This window comes from Labrus mixtus, chromosome 17 (genome assembly GCF_963584025.1).
Source record: "Labrus mixtus chromosome 17, fLabMix1.1, whole genome shotgun sequence".
NCBI classification, from domain to species: domain Eukaryota; kingdom Metazoa; phylum Chordata; class Actinopteri; order Labriformes; family Labridae; genus Labrus; species Labrus mixtus.
In genome coordinates, this window is record NC_083628.1 from 6,597,744 (window position 1) to 6,619,040 (window position 21,297).

The 21,297-nt window shown below is 41.3% G+C and overlaps 1 protein-coding gene across 6 annotated transcripts in view; it reads right to left on the reverse strand.

Annotated features, from left to right (window-relative positions):
• Positions 1–571: 571 nt before the first annotated feature.
• arhgap24 (Rho GTPase activating protein 24) overlaps positions 572–21,297 on the reverse strand; it is a 76,232-nt gene continuing 55,506 nt past the window's right edge. For 2 of the 6 annotated variants that reach the window (XM_061060743.1, XM_061060744.1), the window contains 7 exons: positions 15,066–15,188; positions 9,827–10,034; positions 7,443–7,575; positions 6,353–6,426; positions 6,135–6,256; positions 4,853–6,023; positions 572–4,308 (listed from right to left, as the gene is read on the reverse strand). In XM_061060743.1, coding sequence (XP_060916726.1) covers positions 4,044–4,308; positions 4,853–6,023; positions 6,135–6,256; positions 6,353–6,426; positions 7,443–7,575; positions 9,827–10,034; positions 15,066–15,188 — 2,096 coding nt within the window. In that variant the 3' untranslated portion in view covers positions 572–4,043. Of the gene's footprint in view, positions 4,309–4,852; positions 6,024–6,134; positions 6,257–6,352; positions 6,427–7,442; positions 7,576–9,826; positions 10,035–15,065; positions 15,189–19,389; positions 19,478–19,682; positions 19,862–21,297 lie in introns of those variants that run through there. The other 4 variants (XM_061060745.1, XM_061060746.1, XM_061060747.1 and 1 more) reach the window with 3 other exon arrangements.

Here is a 21,297-nt window from a genome sequence, read left to right on the forward strand (position 1 = left end):
AAGCAGTACTCAACTTCTCCATTCTGATGTTACATTGATGTTAGAGGAGGAGGAGAGGACAGTAAGAGACGATAACATTCGTTCAGTGTCAGATTTCACGACCTACTTAGTAATGTGGTCATTTTACCTTCTTCTATGAGGTAACTGTACCTCACAACTGAAATATCTTGAATCAACAACCACTTTTCTTTGTTTTTTTTCTCATTTATCTCAACATTATATACCTCATTTACTTAATTATCTGTTTCTTTTAAGCTATGTCTGTTTATTCTTCTCTGTAAATGGACTTTTACATCAACTTCTCTTCTGACCATTCAAAGAAACTTCACTCACATTCACTGTGACGGGAACAATTTGGGGTTCAGAGTTTTCCCCAAAGGATATTCAACATGATCAAACCCCCCCCCCCCAACCTTTCGACTGAGAGACCACCGACTCTTCCAATGAGCCACAGCCGCTCGCCCTCATTGGATACTAGAAGGTAATTTTATGAATGTAGATATGAATTTTCTTCGATAACGTTTTGGTAAAATAACTAAATAAATGTATATATGAGTAACTGTAGGCACGGTTGTTAGTCCATTTTTTTGTTTTATTCATTATTTTTCTTGCACCAATGATCTGATGTAGAACAAGTTGACATCTTGTTTTAGGATATGAACAAAAAGACACTCCTGTGCTTTTAGCGCGACAAAAACCTTTTTCAGGAAATATATTTCAATTCATCCACCCTTCATCCATACCGTCTATCCTTAAAGTGTCGCTGTGGGCGTTGGAGCCAATCAAAGCTGACATTCAGCGTGAGGAAGGGAGCATCCTGGTCGCCTTTCAACAGAGCTGAAAGAGACAAACACAACCACAGACACACACTCACACACACTTTGATATAGACTCAAAATTATGTTCAACATCAATTTATCACCATCCACATCTACTGTAATTTTTTTTTTTTTAAACTAAAAACACATCTTATGATATACTGTAATATAAGATATATGGGACATATTCTGATTATTTACCAGTGTAAGATGTTTACAAAAAAACTCTTTGCCCACAGGATAATTTCATGCCAATTAAAGAATGATCACACAGCACTCACTCAAAAATGTAAATTCATAAAATGACAAAAAGTTTAAATAAGCCTCTCGATCGCCAGAATTTGCTACTTCGGTTGTTTGTATTAAACTTTTTGGTAAAGGATTGGTTTTGATGACCATTTTGACCACATAAACAACACCATTATTTAAAAAAAAAATGTCAGAAATTCTGTCATATACCTTTAAATTTCACACATGGATTAAAATTGGTTCACGTTTTGTCTCTTAATGTGTTGAAGAAAGGTTGCAGTGAAGAACATTACAAAGGGGGACTCACATGAAAATGCCTTTTTATTCATATTAAGTCTTTTTTTTTTTTTTTTAAAGTTCTTTTGGGTGTCAAGTATCATGTCATGAAAATATTCCCCCGTCCCAGTCCTCCACTTCCTCTCGCCCTGTGTCCATAATCTGCTCTTTTGTGTGGAATTCACAGAACGAGGTGCCGCTGTCAGCTCGGATTAAGCCTATTACTTCCCGGTGAAGGGCGCAAAATGAGGAGTGCGAGCTCCCCTCGCCCTCCGTCTTTCACTTGTTCAGGCACTTTTTTTCCCCCCCCTCCATGTGCACATTCCTCGTGTCCTGCATTGACCAGCAGCAGGTTCAAACGAGACCTGGTGTTCAGAGGGGGAACGACTGGCCTGTGGCAACTTTCTGCACACTTCAAACTTCTTTTTGCAGAAGTCCAGCTTAGGTCTGCAGTCACGTGTGTCCTGTATTGTACCCATCAGTAAAATCCACATGGTGTAGATGTTTGGTTTGAAGCTACATAAATACACTCTTTATTGATATGCAGTCACTTTACAGACATTCACTTATTGTACACTGGCCCTCAAAGACTCATGCTCCATCATGCACTCACATCTTGCTACTGAAGCCAAAAACCCGGCTGTTTGTGCCCTCCATGTGGACACACACTGGACACACACTGTCCATGTGGATACACTTGATGCAGTCATCCCCTTTATTTTACAGTTATGACCCACAAACACTTTGAACCTTGTTTGAACCTCTAAATTTAAAGCTGAATAAGGATTGAAACTAGTTTTTTCAGGTAGATTGAAGACTACAGTAGAGCTGAAAACTAGAGTTGTTCTGATAGCGATACTGCTATTTGTATCAGTACCAGTATCAGACTAGTACCAAGACTGGTATCAGTAACAGGAAAATCACCAATACTCATACCATTATCTGTATCACTATTAGAAAATGACCAACACCAGTAACAATACTGATATGAAAACTATAACAATACTGATACCACTGTTTGTATTAGTATCAGTAAATTACTAATACCAATAACTATCGGTTTCAGAACAACACTGATACCACCATCAGGTAACTACCAATACTGATACCAGTACTGATATCAGTATAAGGTAGCTACTAGCCAGTACTAGTACTGATACCAGTATCAGAACAACACTGATATAGGGATAAGGATGCCTATCAGGATACTACCAACACTGATACCAGTATGAGTATCCGTATAAAAACAATAATAATACAGATTCTGATATCAGTATAAGTATCAAAAAACTAACCGATAGTAATGACAGTAACAGAATCAGTAACAGTACCGTAATAATAAAAAACACTGACACCAGAAACTGTATCGGCCTCTGATATTGCCTTAAATGCAAACATTGGTATTGATGAATTTATCAGTCAAAGCACTGATACAATACAAATTCTAATTAACCCCCAAAGTCATCTTGTTTAAGTGTGGTTCAGTGTTTTCTAACTTAAATCCCAATTTTGTTTTCACACTTGATTCTGAAGTCCTCGGTATCAGCTCATACTTTAGTCTGGGTACTGGAATCTTCTCTACTAGTTAAACTCAGACACAAACCAACATTTCAAGAGAATTCAGAGTGACAAGAGCCACACATGCCTTAAAAGGGAGAGTCATATTAGTTACCTGATCTTATTAATTTATGACATATGTTTCTTCTTTGTTTTCCTTTCTGGGATTCAAACCAATGACCCATTGTGCAAGTCTTTAAATTCATGTTTACGAGCAAAATCATTCCTCAACCAGTATCAACTCAACTCGAGCCACATCCATCTGATTACATGTCAAACTAACTACGACTGACTATCTATAAAATATTTACAGTACGGGCTCTCTCTCTTTTTTTTTTTTGGTCATGGTGGGGAAAAGAAACAGCACAGAAGCACAGGCACATACACAATATATTGTCCACTTGACATGGCGCACACACATTGAGACACAGAACATTTCAGTACCACCTTGCCGAGACTCCATGAAACATGTAAGTGCAAGGACGAGTCGTCATATAAAACATCACACGTTGATACGGTTGCTTAAATATCAGACACACATTGAAGTATTATTTTCATTCCTTTTTACAAACATGTGACTTCTCTGCATTGTTTTCCCCTCTCTGTACAAGAGCACACATCGAATAACACGGAACAATACGAGGATTTTGGTTGGATTTTAAAAGGAGATTAAGATAGTGTTTTTGTTCTTTTAGTCTTTTTACGACCATGATATTTTTATTAGCCGATCACGTCCTTTTCAACTTTTTTTCCCGCTTCTTCTTCGCTCCAGGAGTAACAGTACAACAATAGTAGTTCTGTGTATCACTGTAAACCGCGGTGTACTTTCCCCAGTCAGAGGAGTGATTGACACAGTTTCTGGACACGTCCAAGAGTCTCTCCGAGTGACTTTTTGTTTAAATAATGCCGTATTTACAGATAATGTCAGAGTGGCATCACTCCAGGTGATGTCGACATTTATACAGGTGGCTCCCATTGGCCCCCTACACCTCCTATTCTTAAATTAAAACATGCTTTTAACCTTCCCTTCTTCCTAACGCTCCCTCTACAACCAGCAGCCAAATCCTGTTTGGAGCCCTCGTCTTCTTCACATCATTTAATTACACAGTTTTCAGTCTTCAGTCAACGCTCCTCGCTCTTCCCTCACTGTATCCAGATGGGGTTGTTCCGATCTGGCCGGCGGGGGTCGGTCACAGTGGTGTTGCCCGTTGCAGTGAGGTCACTAAACGTGGAGAAAAACTGCTCCATCTCCTTCTGCAGCATCTGATTCCTCTTCTCGGCGTCATCCTTGGCGCGCTCGGCGTTGCGCAGCTTGATCTCGGCCATCGTGTATTTCTTCCTCTCCTGGTCCAGCTCTTCGTGGAGGTTCACCATTTCAGTCTCCAGGTCCAGGTTGCGCTGCTCCAAGCTGCGGAGGAGGTAAACACAGGGTGAGGAGGGGAGAATAATGATTCAATCAGAAGGAAACTGCTGCTTATCGTTTTTACATTTAATTTATAAAGATCGTGCGGAGCATAAATACTGGATTTTTAAATCGTGTCTAATGCTGTTGAATTGTTTCGGACCGTGGGTTCTCAACTGGTGGGTCGGGACCCAAAAGTGGGAATCTAATTTAGACGTTACAACTTCATTCAATGTGTTCATTTTTTTTATTTACGTTATATACTTCCTTTATCCCTGAGGTGACATTTGGGTTCTCACTCTGTTATTGATACGTCAAAAAACAGGCCCCAAATACACCAATGGAAATGCTTTAATGGAGATATATCAAAGTGAGGGGGGGCTGCCCATAGAGGGGGCGCCCCTGAGCTGTTCGCTAGTGTTAGCTAAAGGGCACATAGGGAAGTGAACCAACACCTCTCCAGCAACCAGACCAATTCCAATACTTTGACATTTGTCTGTTGTTCTGGGACCCTCCAAAGTCCCTACAGACGAAACTATTAGAACCCTACCTCTTTATCCGAGCCTCGTACTCAGCCTTCTGCTTGTGCATCTCCTGTTTCAGACTGGCCACTAAACTGTGCAGAGCGCTGTGGCTGCCCGCTCCGTTGCCCACAGTAGGACCGTCGCTGTTCTCGCTGCTGCTGGTGCTCCGACTGCTCCGCCCTGCTCCGTCCCCGCTGCCCTCTCTGTTGCTCATCCTGCCCTCCCCCTCTCCTCCTCCTCCTCCTCCTCCTCCAGACTGGGGATGCTCGCTATCCTGCGCCGGCCCGTCCAGATCCTCAAAGTGACCCCCGTAGAAGTCCTGCTCGGGGCAGGTGGTGGTGGAGGAGCGGCAGGAAGTGGAGTTGTCGGGGAGAGAGATTTCACAGGAGGATGTGGACCAGGTGGCGCTGTCCACGCTCTGTTTGTCCTCGCAGCTGTTGTTCAGACACGTGTTGGCGACGTGGTTATGCTGCTGCTGGTTGTGATGGTTTAACTGGACGTTGTCGTACGTAGAGAGTCTGTTCTGATTGGACGTTTGATCCACGTGGGTTTTGCTGCTATCCCGCAACGTGACGCAGCCGTTCGGCACCCAAAGGCCATTGCGGCTTTGGGTTTCAGTGCCGGAGACACCCAACCGGACAACTCCAGTGCCGTTCCCCACGCTGCTGCTTCCACTCGTCACGCCACTGGTTCCCATTTTTGTTCCGGAGCCTTTGAGTGGCCCGCTGCGCCGCACCGGTAAACTCCCACTTCCTGTTAAAGTCTGACCCTTCTCTTGATTCAGGTCTGAGGAGGGGGAGGAGCTAAAGGAGCCGTTTGTAACAATCCCGCTTCCTTTGCTGAACGCCGGGTTCTTTTTAACCGTCAGCGGCGGGCTGCGCGTCATATCAAAGCGTCCTATGACCCCGTTACGAGGGCTTGCTGACCGCGGGGAGCCACTGTTGTCCACATGCTGGCGATGGGAGGGAGACTCGGGAGCTTCCCAAACACACTGCCTGACCGCCTGGGTGTTGTTGTTCTCTGCGTTCTGAGACACCGCAGTGATGGCGGAGGTAGTCGTGTTGGTTTGCCGTTTCTGTGTATCGACGTTGTTGTTGTTGACGAGCTCTAGAGCCGTGGGGCTGTCCTCATTGAGGGGAAACAGAACGTCATGTCGGCCAATCAGAACGGCCATGAGCTGCTGGACCAGAACAGTACCTGACAACGTAAAATCACATGTCATAATCTCAGAAAGTCAAGAAAGGAGCTTTGAACTTAGCCAAACTTTAAAAACAATATGCCATCAAGAAATCACATGAGTTTCAAGACCTTCCATTATCGTTACTGGATCCTCAACCTTCGGCCTCAGAATATTCGGTCCGAACACTGTGGCCAAGTTTTGGACGCTCATTTTGTTCACTCCTGAATACGACTGGACTTCATCTAGGAATCTGCAAAACAGTAAAAAAAAAAAAAAAAAAAAAATCAGCTGTTCACGGTTCTTTAAAAGTTCATGATTCAGCAGAACTTAAATGATCAGTTTGTACCTGCAGATGTACTTGAGCAGATTGTAGTTCACTGGAGGTAGACATTCAACAAGCCTTCTCAACTCCTTCATACCCTGCGGATGATTAGGCAATGTGAGCTAGATCAGGAAGTGTAAGTCATATCTTCTCACATTAAAAGTTGTGCTTATCATCACAGGCACCCAGAGAGAAAGTGGAGAAAAAAACACAACAGGGAAAAAGATGGAAAAAGAGCTAAGTGCATATCGAAGGCAAAATGATCATGAAGTCACAAAACATGTTTTCTCAGAGGGATTAATCAGGCTGATTTTAAGATCTCTTGTGGAAACTATTCATTTGTTTTATTGGAGATTACAAAAGATGAAGATTTCTCATTTAAAAACAATGAGTACAAATGAGTCTACTATCTAAGACGTGCATAAGGTATGCGTTTTATATATTAATGTAGTTTCCCTTAGGACAGGTTTCAAACAACTTCTATGAGAAATTCTACTTCTATTTTACACAATAGAAAATAATTGGAAATAACGTGTCAGATACAAAAAAAATAATACAATGCACAAGATCATTTCTATATTTCTAAACCGTCTGGTGAACCGTTGTGATCTGATAGGAAATCAAACGTCTGTAGCAGTCCACTGAAGACACATTTTTCAAGAAATATTTTCAATTCTGCCCGTTGTGTCCAAAAGGTTCGAAGGGAAGTAAATCTCTAATATCATTTGAGATGTAAAAACATCTAAAACAAGAACACACAAGTGCACATGCACAGACGAAAGCACATACGTGATGTCCCGTAAATAAATCTTTTCTGACATTGTGGTGAGCCAAAACATGAAAACATTGCCATGAATCACGACTTTTATTCTGAAAGAAGTCATGTTTGTATGAGAAAAGTTCAGTCCTAACACAAAAGCATTATATGAGAAACAGCAGAGTATGGACGACTGAGCAGCATTAACGTCTCAGAGCAGGACTCTGGATGATTTATGTGACGGATTTTCAGTTCTGACTTCTCTCAGGATTTGAACTCTGAAAACTTTATGTGTCTGAAAAGCCAAGTTCATGCAGGATACAGCTACAAAGAAAGCAATCGAGTGGCCTTTCTCACCATTTCATCATCCTTGCTGAGAAGTTTGGCGGAGGCCAGGAAGTCGCCGTACTTATGAAAGGGGATGACGGGCTCCGGCAGCTCTCTCAGGTACAGCTTCAGGAGAGAGGCTACTGTGTGCACATCTGTGTTACTGCGGAGGAAGACGAGACACACAGAGGGTGAGTCATACACAGTGTTCAAGCAAACACCAATCATGAATACTCCTGCAGCAAGGTCGACCAGTCATAAAAGAAATACCACAAGAGAGAGAAAACACAGAGCCCTTCAACTTTTCAAACACCACAGATCACATTTAGAATTCAAAGGAATAGTTAGACGTTTTGGGGAATCCAGTAATTCACATTTTCATGAATAGGTCAAATTGGATACCACTTTCATTATGAGTCATTTTGACGGTACATCATTCGTATGTGGTCATCTGGCTTAGCTTAGTCAAAAACTGGAAAAAGGTTAAAAACACTGAGTGTATAAAACATGGATGTAGTCTCAATGACATCAAATGCTATCTCAACCTAACTTTAGATCAATCTAGAAACAGCAGAGTGGTAAATTTGAGGCAAACCGCTACAATGCGTCAACCTGACACTAACTCGACCGCCCCTTATTATGCAAATGTATGCATAACTCTTACCTTTATATAATTAACAGGTGAGTTATAAATAAAAATAAATGAACTATTCTAACCAGATTCAGTTTTTGGAGCGGGCTGTAAACAGGTTTAATTCTACTGTACAAATAGACATTTTAATATGACATCTAAAAGTGGCACCCTCTGGTTTTAGAGCTGGCTTCAAGTGGACACTCGAGGAACAACAGTTTTTTGCACGACCGCATGGTTTCATTTTTCAACAACGGAGGTTTCTGCTTTTGTAAAACCACTACCCCAGCTTTTTCTAATTCTACCAAAAGAGACAAGCGCAAAGAGCTTCTAGCGCCCCTGGCCTAGCTGTCAGTGTGCACTGCATGCCCCATGTACATGGCCCAAGTCCTTGAGAGCGGATCAAGGAGGTTTGAATCTGACCTGTCGTTCCCCACTCTCTCACTCTCCAGTTTCTGACAGCTTGTGAGATTGGCAGCTAACGGGGGAATCTGCACGGTGAGGGAAAGTTAGGATCGAGAAACTAGAATGTGGGCAGAGACAGAGGAGGGCTTAAGTTAAGTGTCAAATCAGAAATCAGAGGGTGGAGATGTTTCACTTTGAGGATGACACACTGATGTTCCTTCTGAGTTTGATTTTGATTCCTGTGTTTCTTAGACTTGGTAAGAAGTTGATGCATGGTCTAGATCTGACTGTCCTGTCCAGGTTTTATTTCTGGTCTTCAGAGAAGGTGAATGAGAGAGGAAGGGTGGAGTGAAGGAGGGAGGACAAGCAGAAGAGAAGAAGAGATGTGGAGGTGGAACACATGCATTAGTCTGTCACCCTGAATTATGGATGACGGCTGTCATATTAAATAACAGCTCCCAGTCTCTCAGTACAGCCACCTACACACCACACAGCATGAAGCACATTGAAAATCCAATTTATCCAGCCTGTTGAGAGTTTGAGTCAGTCGATAAATATAATTAAAAGTGTGGATGTTTAGCATTTCAATTTCTCGCTTCCATTTCACAATTCAAGAAAACTTTAAAATGGTAGAAGGCTTCTTGTCACGATACCAGAATTTTAAAACTTAGATATGATACTAGTTAGAATCAAACGATAGATACCTGTTTCGATACCATAGCAACAAAAAAGTAAGTCCAAGGGACCCAATATTGAGTCATTACTTGTTTTTAATTACCAAAAATTGCAGGCAAACTCCTGCACACCGTCTCCAGAGCACAAATTCAAAGCGTTGCTTAAGTAATTTAGACGGTGCTCTCTCACTTGAAAGTTACAAATATGAGTGAAGATCTGTAGTTCTTTAAAGCTTTGGTACTTATACTATTGATCATTTAAACAACAGTGATTGTATCATTTTTTAAACACATGGTGGTAAAAAGTATCAAGGTATTGGAAGCTTAGACATTCTTAAATGGTTGTACAATGTGACTAAATCTATATAGTTCAGTGTAATTGCAAAGTCAGTTGGATTCTACGTTATTGGCCGTAGTCTTTACAAACTGTTTCTCGCAATCCCTTAATTCAGAGACAAACTCAGAGACGACAACTCAGTCGTGCTGTGCCTCTTTTGCTCTCCACGAGGACAGTTCCTCCGCAGACAAACCCAATCAGCTCTACTTGATCCAGCAGCAGAAACCAGAACTCTTCTAACACTAAAAACTTCATCATTCTTCCCCTGTGGTTCCAGACGAAGCAGAAGTTGACCACTCAACAGTCCCGTATCAGCTTCCCATTGAAATGCACTAACACAATCCCAGCAGCCCGTGTGTTTCCTCACCAGTCAAAAGAGGGCTTCTCTCCGCAGTCGAAGGCGTCCTGCAGCTCTTTGACCAGGTTGGCCTGTCCGGGCAGCCTGAACAGTCCCTCCTCCCTGAGGCCCCACTGCCGTATGAAATCCACACACTGCTCCACCAGCATAGGGGCCAGCTTGTTCCCATAGCGACGCTCATATCGTACGGTTTCCTCCAACTTCTGACCAAAGATCCCTGAAAAGAGAGACACATTTATAATGACGACGATTGCTAAATAAATCCGCAGTGTGTGATTCGGATTGAAATGTTTACATATTTTTTCATTATGATAAGTTTTTATGGCAACAGAATTGAAAGTACAGTCATGTATTGTGCATCAATCACATGAAGGGAAAAGGGCAATAAGTGAGTTTAAGAAACCAAAGCAGCTTAGAGCAATATCTCCATCAATGATTCATGTTTTTAGAACAGAGAAATATGATTTAGAAGCTGAATTATTAAGGGCATGACTCTGACATGACAAAGAATATGGTTTATCATTTGTAATATTAACACGGTTTAATATCCTGCACGACTGAACTTTCTCCCTTGAAGTGAAAAGAGTATTAACCAAAGAATTAGAGAGCGAAAAAAAAAAAACCTCAGGCTTGCATCCGCAGCTTAAGGCACATCAAAGAGATCCGTTAAATCAATTGGTAAAGTAAAAAATCTGATAAGGTTGGCGAGACAATCCAAGCGAAAAAAAAAAAGAAGAAGAAGAAGTACACCCACAAAGCTTTAGTCTGATGATCAAATCTGAGACTCCCCGCTGAGCGCCTCTCGCCTTTTGTCTGAGGCGGTGGTGAAATACTCATTTCCATTTTCAGCCGTTTCATGCGGATGCAACGAGAGGGGATTAAGAAAGCCTTCCCGGGAGATTTGGCTCTGCATAGTTTTCCGGTCTTCAGAATCACACAGAGGCTACTTACAGCGAGCGCACACGTGGTACGACAAGGTGACTGAACTTAAGTGAGCTTAGGGGGAATCCTCGTTCTTTTTGACAGCAGACGACACAGCAGTGAGATTTGTGTTAATGTCCTACATTCATTCAGAGCATTCATTAACGTACGCATCTCATGCAGTGATGTATGGTTGTTGTTTTTTTTTTCACCAGTAAAAGTAAAACTCGTCATACTCACCGCTCTTGAAACTGATGCAACTCGTGAGCTTCCGGACAAAAAGCCTCTTAATGAATTTGTGATAAGATAACACACCACTCGTGCAGAGTTTTAAGTGCTTGCGTTTTAGCATCTTCCAAAAAGCCGCCTTTGTTTTGGCTGTGATGACAGAAGGCAAACAAACAAAGCTGAAATCAAGGCGATGCATCAGCTTGACAGAAGGTCAGTCCGACTGTCTTCATTTTTCATCCCTCACAAAGTGCTTTGTTCCCGTCCTATTTGATTGGAAAAAGAGGCTCTTCACTAAGAAGTTCACAGCAGAGTCTTGTGTTCTTTTTTCTCTCTCTCTCTCTCTCTCTCTCTCCTCCGGGGCAGCCAACACACAGATTCTGTTCACTTCTATCCTTCCAGCAACCCACATAAGACAAATCAGTTAAAACTCTCAAAGTCTCCAGAAAGATTAAAGCCGTGTATCCACTTTTCCCAATCTTACGCGGATCAGAAGAAAACAGATTTAAGCCGAGCTCCAGCACACCGAAGAATGATGAATATCCTCATGAATCGTAGAGCGCATCAGAGGAGTGAAAACCAGGTCATCCCTCCAGACGTTCTGGTCATGAGTCTAGGAATGTTTTCCCAGGTCACATGCGAGTATGTGCGTGGACCAGCTTATGAGGCATATGTGTGTGTGTGTGTGTTTACTGGATATATACGTTTCCTTTTTTGTACTGGACCGACTGGTACCACAACACAAAGACTTCAGACTAAATAAGAGAGAAACTTCTACTGTGACTCAGACGGTTCAATGAACACTCTCAGCTTCTGGAAGACACACACACACACACACACACACACACACACACACACACACACACACACACACACACACACACACACACACACACACACACACACACACACACACACACACACACACACACACACACACACACACACACACACACACACACACACACACACACACACACACACACACACACACACACACACACACACACACACACACACACACACACACACACACACACACACACACACACACACACACACACACACACACACACACACACACACACACACACACACACACACACACACACACACACACACACACACACACACACACACACACACACACACACACACACACACACACACACACACACACACACACACACACACACACACACACACACACGTCTCCCTCCCCCCCCCTCTTCCTGCAATAATGTCATTTTCTTTTAAATCACAATATGGAAAAATAACGCAATGTCCGTTCTTTCCAAAACGTTTAGCCCTTCTTTCAGCACTGTCCACAGCCCATGAAGCAGAAACGGTTGATAATGTTTAATAAACGTTAGATATTCTTTCATAAGCCTCTTTGTCTTAGACTACTTACTCTTCTCATTGTCATATGCGAGCAAAATCGGAACACAATCCTTTCCAAGAAGTCTATCTTTTGTTCAAAACTCACTTCATCAGCCAACATGTAGGTGATCGATCTTCTCTTTACAGTCGGTATGGGCCTCAACAATCCCACATCAGTTGACTTTCTAGCAATAAAGAAAACCTCGAAAAATCCGGGTTCAACCGTACAAACTGTTGGAGCTCAGAGATAAAATACAAAAAGCAGGTTGTGACTGTGAGATCTGATGGTCCTGAAACAACAACTCAACTCCGGTCGGACAAACTCTGACCGACTGAACGTCGTTTCTAAGCTTCTCTGACCTGTACGCAAAACTCTGATAAACAACCAGAAGACGGGAAAACATCGTACTTCAAAGTACCTTTAACAAGAGTGTTACACTAAACCGAGTCCTCCTGACCCGTTTAAAATGTTGAAGCCAGACTGAAAGAGAAATGACACTTTACCACAGGAGGATGTGTCTCTGGTGGGCTGAGCTGACATGTGGAAATTATTGTCTTAATGTCACTGCACAACAACAACAACAACAACAACAACAACAACAACAACAACAACACAACCAGATGATATGATCTCCCGTATGAACTTCAGAGAACATGTCTGTGCATAAAGACAGAAACTTTGTGTCACTGAAGTTTTTTAAAATTAAGTTAAAAAGTTGCATTTTTTACATAAAAGGAAAAAACAAAAAACTGTTCTGCAGTTCCTAATTAAAATGCAAACTCTTTCCAAAACAACAAACAAACTTGTTTGGTTATTACCATGAAATAAATCTCCAAAGATCCAGATGGAGAAGCCACAGCTGCACATTTCTCAAAAAAAGGTCTGACTTTGAGCGCTCTCCTGTCCAACTGTTTGTTCACGCTGCCCAATAATCCATTCAACAACATAGCGAGTGTTCAGCACAACATCACAGCAAACCATCGGCAGCTCAGAGTCCTTCTGTGGGTCAAACCTGGGAATGGGTTTTTTTTTTTCCAGCTCTCTGTCCGTCCGTCACTCTCTGCACAGGATTGTTCACCAAACTTGAGAGCCAATCAGGGCTCAGTTGGTCTTTGCTGCTACTGCAAATTGTAAAAGCCTGGAATATGTGTGTGTGTGTGTGTGTGCACGCTGTATATGTGTGTTTGTTTGAGGGGCAGAGAAAGCCCGGCTTGGCTCCAACGCGGAGCCACCTTTCTTGTGGCATCTTTGACAAATGGCTCGTCCTTTTGAAGAGCAGTCAGCTGCAATAGACATCAAACTCCCTGCTCTGAAAACAGAGGGGCCAGCTCAGCCTCATCCATTCTCTGTGACACCGAGCGCCGCCTGAACGGCCCGTCCGGTTTCAAACGCCCCACTTGTTGCCCCGCTAACACAGAATGTAGGCCACTGTCTGCCAGCAAAGTCAATAACAAGCCAGCAGGAGACTCAGTCATCAGCACTATGATCTCACCATGACTGTAGAGGCAGATGAATGTGTACGGCACTGGAGTCCCAAGACTCATGTCTTCAAAGGGACAATAAAGTGTATGGTTTAATATGATATGGTATCATGCAGAAGCCTGCAAAGTGATGTACAGTTTTACAAAAATACCACAACATCAAGCACTTCAGCTATCATTCACAATATAACTGATGGTTTCTATACGTTGCCTTTTTGTTGGCTTTATTTGCCAAGGTTATTTACTTGTTTCCTATTTCCTTCCCTATTCCTAATGTATGGAAGAAGCTGTTTTTACATTTTGTCATGGCTAAGTCAAGTTCTTTAGTTATGCAAGACGTGGCACGACAGCGCCTCACACAGTGAAGGATTGAAGGCTCAATAAGACTGTGAATAAGAAGAGAAAGGAAAAAAGTCTGTCTGAACAAGGAGAAAGAAAGTACATACAGGAGAACTTGGAAGATGTTTTAGGAGTTCTCACTTATATTGTGCAGAAATGTAATGTTGAAAAGAGTGAATTGTTACTTTACTGGATTGTATACCAGTTTTTGTTTTGGATTTATCATCGACTGTCCAGTGAGATACAGTGTGAGTAGAAGCATTGTGGCTTGGGATAAGCCGCGTGCTTACAGCGATGTCATGTTACACTTTAAAACCACTGAGCTATTTTATTTCATTTTCCTTTTTTTTTTTTGTGAATCCCATTAATCAATCAGAGATATTTATACCAGATTGTAGAAGTGGGTCTCTGAGGTTAATGTGTAGTCTGACCTCAGCAAGACCTTCAGAGGTATTAAACCATGTTCTCAGCTCCTGGTAAATTCATCAGTGTGTGAGTACACAAACACTTTACAAAAAGGTGATAAATGCACACAAGGGGAATCTTGGCTATAAATGTTATGTATTTTGGAAATTTCTGCAAATATCTTGATATGCAACTAAAAATGGATTTAAGTTACACTTTTATCATTGTGCACAATGTTTGTCCGTTCAGTCTTTAGTTAAACAATATTTCTGCATTTAAAGGATGCACTTAGTTTTCTGGATCAGGACACAGTCAACAATCAGATGACGTCAAGTTCTGCCCAAAACAAACTGAGCTGAAGTGGTGTTGAGATGGTACACATGTATCCCTTCTTAAGTTTAACAGTCTTTCTCTTTTAGAAACCAAACTGTTCATATCAATCTTCTTCACATCGGTTGCCAAATAAAACCAGGGGCTGTGTGTGTCTACTGACCTCCACCAAAAGGAGCCCAGATGACCCTGCGGATCGTCTTCACCCAATCCTCCATGTCATTCTGGGTGCTGGCCATAAGAAGGTAGGTCTCATGGTTGGCTGTCATCCGCTCTCTGTCTCCCCCTGGACAAACAAAAGACACGTAAAACAGAGTTGATGATTGAATAATGCGGAAAAAGTAACATTTCGCTGGTGGCAAACTTTCATTTTGGATTCATAAAGAACGAGAGTCTGCTACACAAAGACATAAGATTTAATCAGCCTGGATAATCTGTTTTTTTTTTTTATCCAATGTGTTTGAGATGAAGAGGACTGAACAACTTTGAAAACATTCTAAAAGTTAAACATCCCCTCCAGACAGGATTATTTTTGGGGTCTGATACATCTTTTCCACACGAAAGTTTCCATCACCTTGTAATACATTTCTAAAAGTCACCTAGTCTTTGTGCCATATTGAAAAATGAAAACATCTTCAGCTATGCAGGTGTTATTCATTTCAAAAGACACGAGATGTCTCCTGCTCCGATAAAAAGAACAGTCTCAGTGTTTGCACCTTAGAGGTTTTGAGTTACCACGTCTCACGTGCACGAGTTGCACACTGGACTCTGACTGGCTGAAAAACAAGTTATGTAAATCGTCAAACCCTGCGGATTGAACAGAAAGAAACCTTTTTTTCCCTGCAGCACCTGAATGGGAACATCTTTCCAATGTCAATCTTTTTACATGAAATATGGTTCACAGTGAAAGTCAAACATCCAGAGGAAATAAAAAAAAAGCAGTGACAAAGACTTATCCAAAAGGAAAAGGACTCTACGGTAAAGCTCCAGGCGGCGTCAGACCTCCTTGTACCAACACAACACACGTGTGGGCTGGGAATCCCAGGGTAACCCATGATACTATACAATGTGACACAAGATGATTTGATAGAGTACAATACTTGATATTTGGCCCAGGATAAAATGAATTTCCTAATACAATGATTCTGTGATCATTTATATATAGCAGAACAATCATATAATGAAACATCATGATATCTGATGACGAATATAAAAGGTTAAGTGCAGCATTCATTTATTTATTCACTGCAAGTTGTCATTGCGCCCCATGTGTGGAGGCTATAGTCCTCATTGTAGCAGCTCTGAGTTTGAATCCATCTCTTTGTTGCATGTCATCCACTGTCTTATTCTATAGAGGCAAAATGGCCTCAAAGTATTATATTTCTAACCCTTACCCCTAACCCTAAGAAATATATAAAATAATATATCTTAAAATATAAACTCCTCACGTTATATCAGTCACTTATTTCGCCCCTTTAATGACACTAATTGGTGTTGTATGTTATATCGTTGGAAAGCCTGATTAGTCACCTTTACAACGAGGTACAACTTGTAAGGATCATGCATTCGTGGAATGTGCAACACAGCTAAACATGTGAGTAGCGCTCTAAAAAAAATGTGCCAAAATCCCCTGCAATGTTCTTCTGTAAATAATTGACCAAAATAATGTTTCCAAACTTTTTTTGGGGGAGTTTAGATATCTGGCACCAGCCATACGATAATGGTGTCTCACGAGACATGTCGATATTTTGTCCCAACCTTATTGGATGGCAGATTCATTGAATTGAATCTAACAAACAGGTGTTTCTAAAAACATGGCATTTCATGGACACACACACCAAATAAAAATAACTGAGTATAGTACGTGGTCTGATTAGAATATCTTCCATTAAACACAGGCTCAGCCATCCTGACGGATAATTGCCGCTCGCTCTCAGCTCTCATGTGACACCGAACAGATTGGAGCCAAGGGGTCCGGACCTGTTTCACATAACCGAGCTCATCACAGCGATCACTATGACAACTGGATAATTTCCTCCGCTCCACTTCGGCTGCATCAAGATCAAACAATTACTTTGTTGTTTTTTTTTTTTTTTGCATTTCACAGAAAGCACCTGGTGTATTATGGGAGGAGATGAGCCATTAGGAGACAAATGGTGTGTCACACAAACACTGAATTATTCATGAGTTTGACCACCAGGGATGCTCCTCCACTGATCGTGGCACAGGGTGAGATCTGCGCGTTGCATACGGGAAGATATTTATAGACTACTTCAACACAACATGACGGACATGCTCGGGGATGCTGGTAACCATTATGAAGTCCAAATGAGGCAGAAAGACTCACCAAAAGGAATCATTAGTTCAACGCACGTTCCACTACAATCTCTGATGTCATCATTATCAGTTTCACAAACCTGAAGCACTTGATTGTAGTGCATCAAATTATGATTCATCTCTGTATCTGGTGAGCAGTGACGTCCAGAATAACAATACACAATAGAGAAATAAGTGTGGTTTTAGGTTGTGTACCATTTGAGTGGTAAGAGAGCAAGGACCTGTTCTTCAAATCTTACTGATCGATCTCAAGCTTACATTCTGATATCAGGTTAAAACAACCCTGTTTATTTACAACCAGTCAGTTTGAGAAGTGATTTGTTCATCCTGGATCAGTAGACTCAGAATATTGGTTTGAAATAAAGACAGAATGATTGGAGGGATGATGCCGACTGAGTGCTGATCATTAGACTGCAGGTACATGCAGTCGAGTGTGTCAGCTTCGATGTATTGAAGCAGTAGAGACGTGGACAAAAAACCTCATCTTAAAAGGCACAATGTGCAACACTTTGAACATTAATACAGCAGATATCCGATATGCTAACTAAAGGTATCATTGAGAGATTACTTTCTGAAAAAGAGTGAGGTCAAACTTCCTCTGGACATACATCCATACAGAAATAAGAAACCAATGGAGCTCCAGGCAGTGTCAGAGCTCACTAATGGAGGGTGGGCTGAGGGAGTATGTTTTGGTCTGAGAGACTGTTGCTAAAGTACGACAACTTTTTTTATAATAAGAGTACTTTTTTCCCGCCAATTGAATGAGTTTATAAGTAACTTTATAATTGAAATTAGATGTGATAATTACACCTTCAGGTCACAGTGAGGTCTCAGCCGCACGCATCTGAAATGATAATTATATCAACTCAATTTTATGATAAATCCAAGAAAGCAAGCCATCAATTTAAACCTAAACGCCTGGGTCCCTGGACAGCTCCGGCATATTTGGAGCCAAACTTTGACAGTGAGATGGATGCTTCCAGTCAGTCTTAATGAGATCTCATTAGCGGGCAGCAGATGCCAGTGTTTGCCCCGAGAATGCTTCACGGGGCAAAACACTACATGTCCACAAAGTTTGCTCCCTGTACAAACACAGAGAGGACAAACTGTGTGGGTTCAGAAGTGGTTTCAACTAAGGCGTCGTTACAGAAGTGAAACTGGAGATCATTTCAGGTAGTTATGTTCTCATTCTGCACGGTCCATTATAGTGTGTTATTTCACCTCATGAAGCAGATCAGATTAACACTTTGTGCTGCATTCAACAACAACTTGTTTTACATACTTGTTCATATGTTCTTGACCTTGTAGACATCATCAGCATGTATCAGCAGGTTGTGATTTTATGTATTTTGCTGGTCTGCAAAAAATTCCCTCAGCAATGTTTAAGTAAACCAGTCTACAATGATGAAAGGCTGAGGATGACAACAACTGAAGTTTCACTGATACTGCTCAGTCGGCATTACATTTCCTTCAATAAATATAACTGTAACTACCTCTGAACTGAAAGTATTCATCAATTCATCAATAATGTGATCAGATTTTGGATTTGCTGCTTGACCCTCCGGGAATATAGTTCTTGACTTCTAAACTTGATTTTTATTTCATTTTTTTTCACAGAAATGAAAAGCAAATTAGTAATATTCCATGTCATAAAAAGCTGGTGATCTCCAAGATGAAGACGACACCACAAACACCTCCTTTGGTGCTAAACACTTGATATCTTTGTTAACCGAGTATATCTGAGTTTTGAAATAATTATTTGACATGACTATGCATTCAAAGACTACGCAGTTGGTCCTCCTGATTGAATTTAAATCATGTCTTTACATTTTATTTGCATACAAATTTATATTTTCATTTAACAAATGTATCGACAATTTAATCGCTATTTTCATTTTTTCTTTTTTTAAACGAATGACATGAATTAATTTTTTCAACAGTTCTGAAAACCACAGTTTGCATGAAAATGTACATTTTATTTATGAGGCTTCTGTGATTTCTCCTCCCCCAGCAGCCCTTACAATCCATGTATCCACTCATCATCCATCCATCTGGACTAACAGAGAAGATGCTTCATTTGATGGCAGAGAACAACAGTCACAAATAAGACAAAAAGTTGATACATAATGTGATTTGTGGACAGGAAGTACCTAAGCTCTTCCTTTTATTCTAGGCTGTAGTGCTTTCTGCTCCTGATCCAGTGATTAGTCACTGCCCGTTATTGACTTCCCCCTGAGCTCCCATTAATTACCCTACAATACAGGGAGTAAACAATTTGATTATCAATCACACCTCCATCGTTTCACTTGAACATGCAGATCAACATCTGTATTTAAGCAACACTAAAATTAAGAAACCGAGCAGTACCTACCAATATTTGACTGAATACCTTTCAGTCATAATGTAAAAAAAAAACATTAACGAGGAGGTAGCTTTTGCTCACCTCTGAAGTGCTCACATCACATCCTCGCAGTCAGCAGTGAATCTCTCTCTTCTCTCCCTCAACCTGCGACGCGCAACAGATATTCAAGGAGGCAAAGTAGTCAACAAACCGAAACGCCGCCGGTGAACGCAGCTCACTTACATTCGCACATGTGATTCCGTCCTGCAGCCGGTCTGGAAGCTCCGCCGTCGCCCGCCCCCCCAAAAAAAACACCAACACTTCGCTTGCTTACAGCGCTTCAGATGATCAATCCACGTAACAAACTCCCCCACAGCGACTGATGTCAATACGGATTTAAAGCGAGAGAGGAAACGAGAGGAAGAGTATCGACGTGTCGGTGTGTCCACTGTGAGAGACGGAGCGTGGAACACAGTGGCGACCAGGGGCGTGACAACATTTTTTTTTTTTTAAGGGTTCAGAGAAAACCTAACCACCAAACCCCACTGAAAACAATATCTTATCACTTTAACACTAGCTCACAAACTAGAAGTGTATTTCTTCTAAAAAAGTGACATTATGTCCCAAAACTGCTGAGAACTTAAAAAAAAAAAAAATATTCCAACTCCAGCTCCAAAAAAAAAAAAAAAAAAAGTTGTCAGATGTGGATTGATAGGTATCTGATTGTTCATTTGAAGGAAATAAGCTACGGTGCCTTCAATTCATGGTAATGATGTATTTGTCACAGTGCACATCATGGATTGATTGATTGTTATGCGCTCCATAGTAACACATAGCAACAAAGTCCCGCCCACAACAGATGGGTAAACACGTCTTCGCTTTCAACTCTCTTTGGATTGCGGGAATGGGCCTCCTGTCACTTCGCTGGGAGCAAACACAGAAATATGCCTTAAAGCTGCTGTGTTTTGGAGGCATTACCAAAGAAGAAAGAACACGGAGTCAAGTTTCTTTTTTTTTATAAGCCTCACAACAGAAAGAACAAACCTTTAAAAAAAAAAAGCTGATGCAGGTGATGCATCGACGGGGAGAATGGAAACTGTGGACAGTAATCTGAAGAGATTAAAGATGGAGATTGTTAGCATTTAAGCCGTTGTTTGCATATTGTACTGATGACTGTTTTCTCATCTGATGGCCGTGGTTTCTGTAGGATGTGTTCTGCTGTAAATTTATATTTTTTTAGTAATTTTGTTGGTTTTGGTCTTAGATATACATTTACAAGTTTATTACAAAACGAGTATGTCCATTTAAAGCTGTATTCAAACACATTAGACCTTTAAAATAACCAATTTGGAGAACCATTAGTATTCATAAATACTAAAAAAAAATAACTAAAATGTTTTTAAATCAAACTTAAGTGTGTTTGCATACTTAAATGCCTGCAAGGCAAAAGCCAAATAATACTCCTGAAGACGAAATGTAAAACCAAAATCTAACTTTGAGGTCCTTGACAGAAAGATTTGTGATTCGTCTCAATTAGGGAGTCTTTTGTCTACTCAGCTACAACTGGCAGCTCAGGTTACCATGGTACAGCAGGTGTGGGCTATTTGTGACTTCATTTATTGGGCTGGTTGTCGGGAAACCACAACATGTGCTTTCAGAAAATGACTGATGTGGCAGAAACACAGCTGAGAACTTTTGGTTATAAAATAATGAAACT